A 12,684-nucleotide genomic window follows, 5' to 3' on the forward strand; every position below is an offset into this window, starting at 1 on the left:
AGTTTTTGTAAAAAAAGATATAACAAAGTTGGAAACTCCCAGAAAGAGGATAAAAGCAATAAAGAAAAAGAAATCACAAAAAAAGTCAAAAGAAAAATCATCACAATAAAGAAGAAAGTGATTTAACTGAGTGGCACAGTCACTTACTCCCACTGCAAATTCGGCAATATCAGCCCCTGACTCCAGGGCCTTGGCAGTCTCCTCCTTGGAAAGTTTAGTGATGAAGTTCTTGGCGTTGTTGGATGTTTGAGTCTGCATCACAGCCCAGATGGCACGAGCAACACGGCTGGTCTCATTAGAAGGGCTTTCAGTTGGGTTATTGATCATTCCAATACGTACATTATTACTGGTTTTCTGTAAACAGGACAGAGCAGGGTGATTGCACTATTTCTGACGAGCTCTAATCAGATTCCTATATCTTCACATTGTTTATCAGATTCGCCACACTGCAGAAAGACTTAGCTGAACTCATCTTGGCTTTCCACTGCATTTAGCAAACTCAAAAGGTAGAACTGCACCATCACACTGCCTTTTCAGTGGTCTATAACCCACAAATCATTCCAAAGGACAATCATTTGCCATCTAGTCCCTTACATTAAGAAATAAACTAGATTAGAATGTTGGAAAAGATCTTTAATGGAGCTTCATCTTATTTAAAATCGATGGATGTTCTTTTTCAATACTCTGTATTGGTATTTTTTTCTAACGCAGTCATCACTGTCACTGGAGACCTGCAGTATAATTTGCAGGAGTTAGTGCAGCTCATTGTGAGATTCACAGAACCCCCTCACATATCTCTTAATCATTCATTCCATAGACTAATGATTACATTGTGCAGCTGAAATACAAAGTAATGCTTGCAAATATGAAAGGCACATCCTATACATTTACCTGAGGTTTTCCAATTTAAATCCTGCTACATTCATCACTGAATTTTAGAATAAATGCAAATTAGTACTTTCAAACAAATCCATGAAATAAAGTGATTTTTTTAATTGCCACTGCAGATGGTTCCAGAGAACCTGCCTACCATGTGTTTTATTGAGTCATATAACAACTGTCGCCCGGATGGATGGTCAAAATCACCCACAACCCAGAAGGTTACTGGCCGAATATAGCTGTCGTCTGCAATTTAAAAAATAAAAGAGATCAATACAAAACAAATACAATAATCTAGCTCTAACACAGATAGAAAAGTGGTAAATGTCCATTCAAACAAGATGGATGTGTGCTACTGAGTACACATCCATCACAGAAGCTCATCCCAATCAAAGTGTAAAGATCATGCAGAAGGAGCTACTACTACATCCTAGACTGTCCTACACTTGCTGACTTATTCAAACGCAGTTCTCAAGACCCAGGTCCACAGAAATGCATGCTTTAGTACAATCAACTGTAATTAGTAAACATTAAAAACCCATGTCAACAGCATTCCAGGCTTTGATGGAAATAAAAAAACAATCCAAAGCAGTTAATTAGTAATGTGATAATGCTAAAATCAGGCTTAAACATAAAGGACAAAATGGAGAGAGTTTGAGAGCATAGAAAATAGATAGAGTTACCATAGATTTCCCTGGAAGACATTCCTGGCCAAGCAAGTCAGATAAAAACCAAATCAAAGAAAAATGGGAAAAATATAAATTATAAAAGAGCAAGAAAAGAATAAGGAAATAATCTCAGTAGGTTCAAAAACTAACTTAAGAACAGTAAAAATTCAGAGGTTTGACATCAACACAGAACAAACACATTTTATTCAATTGAGAATGGATTTATAAGCACAGCAGTGTACTCAGCACAGCACAGCGAAGTGAGAGAGAGCTGACTTGCTAGTGAAAAAGTTACTACAGATCCCTGCACTATCCAAACTACAAACGTCCTGAAACAAAGCTCGTATGGTGATGCTATGAAAGTTTGTCTCCAGGCTCTTTAAAGTTGTTGTAAGCAAGTCAAGACTTTGAAAAACCAATGAACACTGTCAGGGACCCAATAATCTTAGTATAGCAATTAGAAAGAAAAACAAGCTGCATTTTCACTGAAACTCTACTGACATGAATCAGATAATTCCCAATTTTGCTAATCAAGGCTTATTAGACTGTGACATGTAGATGCAGAACATGGAGAAACAAAGAAATTGCCAGAATATGATCTGTTTCAGTGAGCTCATTACATTTGTATCTTACTCATAGATTTTGGTTTTCTCATTAAATGAAAATGACGTCCCACTCTGTAAACATTCAGCAATCGTGTGAATAAAAATGGTGACTACCCTCTCACCTTTCTTTGAAAGGTAATTCATGCTGTTGGCCACAGCTGCGTTCTTCTCTTTGGAGTCAAGGAAAAGGAACCGTGAGTAGTCATCTACAAAGTGATTGTCTATAAAATATGCAATATAGAAAAGATTATACTTAACCTTTAATTATTCCAACATTTTGTAAGAATAGCATTACATGTGATATCAAGAACTAACTTTGGTATTAAGAACTTAACCTTAACTGCAGAGAGTTCTTTAATCACTTACTTGTGCTTGATAAATCCAGATACTGCCTAGTGGTAGAAAGAATTCTTGAATTTATGCGGGGCACAACATTTGGTTGACTCATTACAAAATCCACAACATCCTGATCGCTAGAAAGTTCACCCTAGAATGGACAAAAATAAAAACCATAAAGTGACTTTCAAAAGACGGAAACCAGTTCTTGCATTCTGCGAGGAGGGGTTTGCAAACAGCACTTACCAATATTAAAACAGAAACTGTTCTAAAAAGGTCCTGATCTTTACATAAGCAGCACTGAATTATGAAATGTAAAATGAGGCACACTTAGTATCCAGCATGGGATTTTCATTGCAGCAACAGAATGAAACAGTATCTGTACCTAAAAGTATACACAACTATGCCTAAGACATTTGTGAAATCCCCCCAACAATTCTGCACTGAGGCCTGTCTATGTTACTGAGTAGATTCCTTGAGCAGAAGGGACATTCACCAGGTAGACGGCTCTTTGAAAAAAGCTCGTGGTCTCTAGGATCTTGTGCATGGTGACAGTTTCCAACTCATCTGGCTCCAACTGGTCTCTCTGATAGGGAACGCCGTTGTACAGAGCTACTGGCAGAGGTCCCACTCCTGTTTGCTCATAGTAAAGTCTTCCCTCCTGAAAGCACAGACAACGCAGCAGGTTTTTAACAGGAAACAAACAAGAATAAATACACCTCTCATGTACAGTATCAGAAAAGACAGCTCACACAAACAGAATATAAGTTAAGTAAAGGCCAACTGCCTCCCCACATCCTTATTTCAACTCAATTAAAAAAACTTTACTCATCCCCAGGGGGCAATTTAAGCACTGACTGTGGAAATGAAATCATGCTATACTGGATTCATGTATTTGAATTTACTTTGAACCTATTTCCTTTCAGAATATCCTGAGTTTCATTTGATATGGGGGAAAATGCTGAGAAAACACAGTGGTCAGTTTTATTTATTCTGAGTCAAAGGAAGACTGCATTAAAGATAGCTTTCCAAGTGGCATATTGCTGGCTGAATCATTTTTACATACACAAGCACATAAGAGGACAACTGTCAATATGAAACTCATGTGTATGGAAGTACTGCCACAAAGTCAAATATTGTGCATTTGAGAGAGAATGCCACTTATCATCCATGAATATCCAGTAACCTATGGCTTTTCTTTATTGCTTCACACTCTGCTCACTTGTACCATGTTCAGTGTCTGCAATCTCCTGACAGTACTGAAAGCGAATTAGAATGGAATGTAATGGACTTACCTTCCTCTTTTTGTCATATGCTGAATCAGCTCCAAGAATGCTGCTCACTTCCACGTAGGGATACTGCTTCTCCAGAAAATGAATCACAGTCTCTACTTTCAGCTTCTCTCCGGTCGGAATGTGACTGTACATCTGCAAAGGACAAAAGCAATCACTGTGCAGAGAAGCTGAAGGAAAATGAGTGTGGCATTAACTACAGGGAGCTGCAGTCAACAAACAGCTAAGAATGCCTCCTGAACATCCAGTTGTGCTTCCTATGCTGCAGATCGAAGCACTACAATTTCAGTGTTAGACTGCTCACTGTTCAAATCTGTCACAGACGCTGTCTTTCTTATTTTAAAGATTCATCACTCTTGTAACTACAGCAAGGGGCATCTCTGCAAAGATTCCACTAGAAATGTGGAGCAGGAAGATGCATTACATACAAGATTACTTACAGTTGTTACAGCCTCAAAGGCATGCTGATTGTCCTCTTCTTCAGCAATGTAATTAAAAGCCCGCAGCAAAGCAACTCCAGGGTTGTGCATCCCATCGATATCTTCAGTATCATCCACCACAAACACCAAACCGATCCTGAAATAATTATAATCAACACATAGATTCCTGTATAGGCAGATACATGCTTATCTAATAAAAACAAAATAAGGTTTATATAATTAAAATTAAGACTATTTTTGACCTATTTTTGGCTGAAATACTGCAAACCCAATATACTGATAAGAGATTACTTTATGATCAGATTAAACGGCCTTGTCAGCTCTTGTACAGTATACAGTATGACAAGTTCCATCAACACAACACCATACATCACAATTCTATAAAATGGCAGTCTTATCAAATATGAATGAAATATTTTTGAAGTTATGTTGAGGGAAAATTAAAGAAAAAAAACTAGAAATAAGCAACTGAAGCGCAATTCAATAATGAATGAGAAAAGGACTAATTGTATCTCTATCCATAGAGAATAATAGTAGTTCTATAATCAAAAGCAGTGAAAGATCTTATAAGTTTGAAAACCTACTCAAATCACTGAAAAGGGCAGCAAAGCAGTATAAAACTTCCCCAAAGCACAAGAAAACAAAACAGGCAAGTTTGCTAATGAGAAACACTTTCTTCTTAAGAGAGATAATGGGCTTACCTTAATGGGATGTTATTGCTTAAGAACATTTCAGCTACACTCATTAACTCTCCTGTGCTCTCATGGGTAGGATCAACAAGGAGAACCTTAAATAAACAAGAAGGCAATTGAAATAAGTAGATTTCTGAGTTAATTATTGCTTCTATTTTTTTTTTTAAATAAATAAATCATGTTACCACAAGGAATATCTCTGGAAAAAATGTTATAGCCAGGATCAGGCAATCAGACTATGGTTAAAGGAGATAGTGGTATATCCCATAAAGAGAAAACAATCGCCTTGAAACAACTTATTTTTCCTGGGACTATACAGACAGAATTATGGGGCAATAGGTTAGAAGGTTTCTGTGTCTCTTGAACTGCTGATCATTTAATAAAGATCATAAAAATAAAGAAGTATGCAAGAAAATATTTCATATATCAACATCTTTCTCCAAAACTCTCCTGAGGAAAAACCACATTGTTGTGTTTCTATGCAGAGCTAAGCCAGGGACAACACACACCCCTTGTGTACACAGGCTGCTTTAAACACAATGTCTTAGTAATGTAAAATACAAAAAAAAGAAAGGCAGGTTTCTATATTTTTAAATACTAGCAAGCCCGAATGAAAAGACCAAGGACAGCTTTAGACAGAAATTCAAGGTGCAATGATCGATGAATCAGAGTGATTCTGGACTCTTATCGCAAATCCCCTGTTTTTCATTCCTGGGATTACGAACATGACTGAGCAATATAATTCAAAGTGTTTTAGAAGATACGGAAACCCCAGGACATGTTTTAATCGGCATCTTTGTAAACAGCATCCAAGCATATCGTGTACCCCAGGCATAACACAGATTCTATATACAGTGTCGAGAGAAGACTTTAATATTTAATGTTACAGTACATTTCCAAAATGTGTAATTTATCACTACTGAAACAAATCAATTCCAGTGCTGCAGGAAGAGAGATTACCTGCTGTACATTTTATGTTTAAGAGCGAATTTGCATGAAACTGCATTCATAAAGGATGCACTTACAAAGTTATGGAAATTCTTCCTGATCTGTCGGATAACTCCGGGGAAGGTAGGACGCAGGAGCTCTTGTACACTGGACATCCATGAATTGTACCTGCTGTCTGTCTCAAGGTTATTGATCCACTGTAAAAAACAAAAAGCACCAGTTTTTTATTACCGGAGCAGCCTGCTCCAAGCAACAGTTCCAATTTCAGACACAACTGAGCAGACCATTTTACACCCTGCATAACAGGCACTCATTCAGCATGGTTCAAGAAAATCAAACTAGTCTTCGGTTTCTTGTACAAAATCTTAAACCTTATTTCCCCAAATAAACAAGGGTTTGACAATCTGTACTCCTTGTAGCTGTCTCCCTGAAAAGACATAGAACCTTCCTCAACTTTCACTGTGCCCATGAATTATTAAAGAAATACAGTGTCTGTTCTGAATTTAGAGTAAAACTACTAAAACAACTCTGCAATCCCATTCTAAATTTAGTTGCATTAAAAAGAAGTGTAAGCAGCAAGCTATCAAGGTCTTTCTGACTATTCCCAACCAGGCACTGGCTTTGACGAATACTCACGTATATGGCAGAGTTTCTGATGTCCACAGCATAGTCCGAGTCCGAGGGCTGCACATTGAGCTTCAGGATGTCATGAATGAAAGGAGTCTCGATCAGTAAACTACGGAGGCCTTCCATTACCCGAGCCTCATTGCGCAGCATGTCAAACACGCTGCAGGGAGGAGAACAGAACACGTTCACGGAACATCACACAGGAACAGCCTCAGCACCCTCGCACCACCCTCCCCACATACCTGAAGATATCCTGAACGTCCAAGTCAATGTGAAGTCCGTTGATGAAAAGTGCCGAATCGCCAGGCTGGAGCCCCAAGGTTCCTTTAAAGAACTAGACAACACGCAGACGTTAATGTTAATACACTATGACAGGGGATCATATTCTATAACACATGCTTGATATTTTTTCTAGATATTCCGTAAAACAGAATATTGTCAAGCCTGTGACTGTACTTTCCTACTGCTAGGGATGCCTAAATGTTAAGTGGCCACTCATGCCAAGCATGTAAGAGAAGCACTGCTTGCAGTAAAGGAGGTTTTATAATGTAGTGACAAATGAGGGACTTCAGAGGCTTTCCTAATACAAAATATTCAGAACTGTACAGATGGAAAGGAATTGGTGTCAACAATCTTTAACAATCATTTAAAAGCAATAATCAACACCACCATCACTTACAGGCTGAGCTTGCCCTATGAAAAACAATTTTCAATACCCACTTAATCCAACATTCAGGACACAGTGACCCGGAGTCTAACCTGACAGGCAAAGGATGCAAGTTAGAATGGAGCCTGGAGGGGGTGCCAGTCCATCATGGGACAATTTGGAGATGCCAATTAACCTAGATTGGGACACCAGGTGACAAATCATACTGTCATGGTAAAGCTATGTGAACACTTCACACAGAAGGCACCCTGGGTATAAATCAAATCCAGGACCCAGGAGCTATGAGGATGTAGTGCTAACTGCTACACATACATTAACTGATACAGAGAAATGTTCTCTGTAAATCTTACTTAAAATGTAGTTCGGAATTATGGTATAACAACACGATAACGTGAAGGGAAAATAGATTTTATATATAAATTAACATCTAGGTACAGTACTGCAAAGTATTCAGAGTGCAGAGATCTTAACATGTTAGCTGCACTGTAAATAAGGAGGCAGATGAAAGGTTTAATTTCTCTGGTGTTTTCCCTCTTCCTGCAGCAGCAATGCGAAGAAATTGAAAAATTTGCAAGCCTGTTTGCATTCAAGAAATAACTCTGCAGGGAGTTCAGATTACAAGTCAGCAAATGGCTCCCTTGGGTCCAGCACAGCGCAGAGCTCTTGGATGAACTTTTTGCTTGATTTGGCACAACTATTGATTTCAACACAAAGAACAATCTCCCCTAATGAACTCTTAGAACTATACCGGAGGAATATAGTTTAATATTATGACTAATATGACTAAAAACTCCCGATTCATTCAAAAATATAAACTATGATTGGGAGATTACTTTGAAGAAGGAACACCACAAGCAATGGTGTAATTAATATATCTTTTCATTTTTCATACTGAAACCGTTACTGATTTTCTTTTGTACTGTTACTAATTAGGTTGCAAATCCACACATTGCAGCAAGATCCATCTTTTTAAAACTGAATGTCGAAGCACTATTAGTCATGACAGAGGAGTATGAAGTTGTGCAATTACAGCCAATGAAATGAAAAACTGACACATTACTGCTTCTCATTAACTCCAGGCCAAATTGCTTCAATCAATAACTAAAAACAATAACCAAAAGGATGACAAAGAAACAAAATAAATCACAGATGTGGTAATTATGCCATTAAGTTCCTCAGGAAAAAGATAACTTTTCATAGTTGTTAAAGTAAAGATGGAAAAGAAAAGCCCTAACAGACAGGAGCTATGATTCTACAACCCACAATTAAATGAAACAGATCTATTCCCCCAATAGATGTTGTTGCAATATGAAAGCCTGTTTCTTTTATTGCACAGTAGTGCTATCTAACCTTTTACTACCTTTTAACTAATCTATAACTGGCTATGTATTTCACAATATGAACAAATATACTTCAGAAAATCTAATTATTCTGATAGACTATCCTAAAGAAATTTAGATGAGTGATCCTCTATACCAACAACTGCTATTTTATATATAGATTTTGGATGCATGACAGTACGTGGATAGGAACCAAGAAATTCTTTCATTAAAAAATTGTGTTAAAAGTTTATGCAAGCCTCTTGATATTGCTTGATTTTAGTGCAAACCTCAATTAACAAGTTAGGTAAATATGAATCCTTAGTTTGTGATTAGACTACAATGTACTCCAATTAAAATAAATATAGAAAATAGAAAAGTACACGACAATTAATTTTAACCCTACTAGCTTAAAACAGCTGCTTTCAAAATCACTAATAAATCCTTCGATGTTGCATTCCACTATTTCTATGTAATTTTTTCTTTTGTAGACAAGTCAGAATGAAAATAAAACTGAAATACTGCAGGAGGATATAAAAAAGTATTTAACAGCAGTGAAAATTGTAGAGTAGATCACACTACTACAGCATTTTTTTTTACAAGAATACTTTAAATGAAAATTTCACAAAATGAAGATACGATCACTTACTTTCTGGTTTTCCTCAATTTCCTTTCGGATTTCAGAGTTTACCACAGTTTTTGTTATGGATCTATGGCAAAGAAAACAAGGAAAAAAAAGCTCATGTACCAGTATGGAACAATGAATGTTGTAGATGAATGCAATATGGTCCTTCATTTCTCTTCAAGAATCAAATTTTAAGACTCCTCCAAAAACTCATCTGTTCCCAGTGTGTGAGAACCAACTGAAGCATAATAACAATCATCATGGCTGCTGGCAGGTCATTTTTCAGACTTTGTTAATTAAATGCATTTAGTTTTTATTACCACAGCTTTGCAATTATATTCTCTGCAAACCAGTACCGCAGAGCTTGAACAGATTTATTTGTTTTTAGCAATTTCTTAATACTTTTGTGCAGCAGAAATTATGCAGCAACAATCAGTAAAAAAATATCATTTTTGTCAGGGTAAATGGTTTCAGCATTCTCAGTCATGTTGAGAAAAGACTCGCTTTTAAATACTAGAGTGCTCCAAACCCGTGTACGTTTAATCATGGTTGTGTTTAGACAGCATTCGCAACCGGGAAACACAACACAAAGCGAATAATTAGCAATTTAAATGTCTTTTTTCATAGAACGGCGTTATGCTGTTGTGTCAGGTTCAGAAACCCTCCTTAGGCGGCAGTGTAATGAGCTCTTAGAACTTTGCAGATGGAATTCTCTTCTGAACCGAAGAATGGGAATCAAAGCAGAGGGTGACAATGTGGAAGGGATAGGGAATGACACCGTGCCGTCATCCTGGAACATTCTGTAGACCACAGCTTGTAAACAAAGCAGCCGATATGGCACAAGACGGAAAAGCGTGGATCTGGAAGGAAAAAACTACACCACCAGACTGTGGGGCCAAGAGGTTGCCTGCAAGTCTCTCACATGTGATTTCTCCACACGTGAATGCGCTTGTAGGAAAGATGCTTTTAATACAGCTTACCGCCCTTTCATCCTGTCATTTCACAACTGACACACATCACTCACCTCTGGATCAATTAAGCAAGCTAACAAAAACAATAAACAATGAGCTGGGTGATGTGATCTTGTCAAGGACATCTTGATTATGTTGGTTCTCAGCCTCAGCTCAGTTTTATTATCAGACTTTAAGAACTGCTGAGAGTGCAGCTTCATTTTTTTTTTCTCCAAATTTCAGGCAAAGCAGGTAAAAAAAAGGAACATGCTTCATTCTTTCCTTGTTAAAGCTGTCTGCAGGCCACAAATCAGCCTGAGTTACCTGGCTTTAGTTGGGAAGTTCTGGCTCAGGTCCCTCATAACCATCAGGGCATCCACAGAGGGGGCAGCCAAGATCCGAGCAGCTGTCTGGAAACTGAGGTCTGGGAGAAGAAAAATTCCAAAAGGCATTGCCAACAGATAGATCATAATACCACTTCATCAGAGAGGTCCATCATGAAACAAGTTGCAGGATACGAAAGGTGTTTAATTAAAATCAATCTCATCTTAACCTCATAAGAACTGTTAACTGGAAATTGTGCTTGTAATAAATGTTATACCAATAGCCGCCCCAGCTCAATATACACATTCAATCACCAGTAGAGCTGGGAAAGAAAATAAAGATAATTAAAAGCAAGAAAATACCCATCAGCCCATATGTTTGCCAACAACAGACCCATCCTTGAGTCACAGCAAACTATATTAAGACGATCAGAATTAACGGCAAGCAAATCTCCTGGAGAAGTCCACGTGCATCTCTCCTGGATTCCACACTCATTACAGGAAAATGTACAGGAGAGTTAAAACATGAACATGACCTGATCATCTGAAGTGGGCTCTGAGCTCTTTGCTGAGCCTGAATAACTGAGGTCTTATCACTACATTTGGATGTATTAAGCATCCATCCATTTTCTAAAGCCACTTCATCCAATTCAGGGTCATGGGGGAGCCAGAGCCTATCCCAGAAACCAATGGGCACAAGGCAGGGAACACCCTGGTTGGGACACCAGTCCATCACAGGGAGACGTACATCACTCTTTCCTTCGGTTAAGGAAAAAATGATGCATGTTCTTACATACACACAAACACTCATTCTCAAACACTGTTCAAACGACTTTCAAAAGATGACACCAACTGAAAAACCTTTTTTACTTGAGAAAACCAAACAAATGTAGTTCTTTCAGGTGTGTGCAGGACCTGCAGGGAGAGGATAAGAGCACCAGGCTCGGAGCGAGAGAGAGCGAGAGAGAGCGAGAGAGAGCGAGAGAGAGCGAGAGAGAGCGAGAGAGAGCGAGAGAGAGCGAGAGAGAGCGAGAGAGAGCGAGAGAGAGCGAGAGAGAGCGAGCTCACCTTGCAGCTGCCAGACCTTCAGAGGGGCCATCTCATTGGTGCTCTCCACCAGGTGCTTGCGCAGTTCCTTCAGCTGCTCCTGAAGCTCTGGGTACAGTGTCCTGGGAGACAGGGGGGTGGGTGGAGAGATTCAGCTCAGATCCTCACAGGAGCTAAGTGTGCTCACTCTTCATATACATTTCATCAGCCCACAGTGTATGCCCAGTGCAAAATAAGACTGAAGAAGCAGTGTTTACAGGGAAGCCTCTTCTATTTCTCTTAAAGCTAGGAAACCTGCACGATAAAGTGTTTTTCTTTAGATTTTTCTATATATACATCCATATCATTTTCTTGTTTAGTTAAGAAGCTAACAATATGCTTTTTATTTTTTCAGAAAATGTGTTGATTTAATTTCTCCCTACTTACTCTATCCCGAAAAATGAACAGTTGTTCATGAAGGTTTACCAGCTTATCACTTATCAGCTTATGTGTATTAGATGTAAAGCTGGACAGCTCCTGCCTATCACAGGTAAGAGTGAGAGCAGCGGTGTGTGACAATAAAGAGCACTTACTTCAGCTTTCCAAAGAGGAATCCCTGGACTTCATCAACTGGGTCATTCTCTCCAATAACTGTAGCATTCACTTCAGCCCCTGAAATCAACAACTGTTTTAAAACCATACACACTACTACAATCATTTTTATTTTATACCGTAAAGCAACACCTAGGCAAAATTATGTGGAATATGAAGCTGAACAAAATACCCTACTCACTGTAGTGTGTAACAGTAAAATAAAAATGTATACTCCATACTTCTGATGTTTTTATTAGGCCAATGCAGTAAGGGTTATAACCTCAGTAAAAGACGATCAACCTATGACACTAAACAAAACCGTGAACCTATAAACGTTTTCAATTAAATGCCATTTAAACCCTGATATTTTAACAAATTCAAGTAGTTTGTTGATCCATACGGTGGTGTTCTGTTTGCTCTTGGATCTTGCGTTTGATTCCAGACTGGTGCACCACCAGTCTCTGCACTGGACTTCTCCAGGCGGTTCTGTTTCCTCCCATATTGCAAGTATGTTGTCTAGCTTAACTGGTGTATTTAAACTCTTCCTTTGTGTCTGTTTGTGTGCACATGTCTCGTGATATACTGATATCAAGTCTAGGGTACAGTTCAACCCTGCACCCTTATGCTTTTAGCATTTGCTTTATAAGGAGGAATAGGCGCCTTTCTCATAATGGATGGGCAGAGGTAGTTTAT

The 12,684-nt window shown here is 38.4% G+C and overlaps 1 protein-coding gene across 2 annotated transcripts in view; it reads right to left on the reverse strand.

Moving 5' to 3' along the window:
- The window catches only part of uggt1 (UDP-glucose glycoprotein glucosyltransferase 1), a 33,747-nt gene that overhangs the window by 15,231 nt on the left and 5,832 nt on the right, over positions 1–12,684 (reverse strand). Inside the window, exons 8-23 of one of the 2 annotated variants that reach the window (XM_088615020.1) lie at positions 11,991–12,069; positions 11,440–11,540; positions 10,373–10,472; positions 9,123–9,183; positions 6,730–6,821; positions 6,497–6,647; positions 5,938–6,057; positions 4,922–5,007; positions 4,221–4,356; positions 3,784–3,915; positions 2,985–3,149; positions 2,519–2,639; positions 2,275–2,373; positions 1,563–1,586; positions 1,031–1,125; positions 148–354 (exon numbers count right to left, since the gene is read on the reverse strand). In XM_088615020.1, the coding sequence (XP_088471146.1) occupies positions 148–354; positions 1,031–1,125; positions 1,563–1,586; positions 2,275–2,373; positions 2,519–2,639; positions 2,985–3,149; positions 3,784–3,915; positions 4,221–4,356; positions 4,922–5,007; positions 5,938–6,057; positions 6,497–6,647; positions 6,730–6,821; positions 9,123–9,183; positions 10,373–10,472; positions 11,440–11,540; positions 11,991–12,069 (1,769 nt within the window). The remainder of the gene's footprint in view (positions 1–147; positions 355–1,030; positions 1,126–1,562; positions 1,587–2,274; positions 2,374–2,518; positions 2,640–2,984; positions 3,150–3,783; positions 3,916–4,220; positions 4,357–4,921; positions 5,008–5,937; positions 6,058–6,496; positions 6,648–6,729; positions 6,822–9,122; positions 9,184–10,372; positions 10,473–11,439; positions 11,541–11,990; positions 12,070–12,684) is intronic. The other variant, XM_088615028.1, reaches the window with a different exon arrangement.

Source organism: Lepisosteus platostomus, chromosome 2 (assembly GCF_059453375.1).
Source record: "Lepisosteus platostomus isolate fLepPlt1 chromosome 2, fLepPlt1.hap1, whole genome shotgun sequence".
In the NCBI taxonomy this organism is placed as follows: Eukaryota; Metazoa; Chordata; class Actinopteri; order Semionotiformes; family Lepisosteidae; genus Lepisosteus; species Lepisosteus platostomus.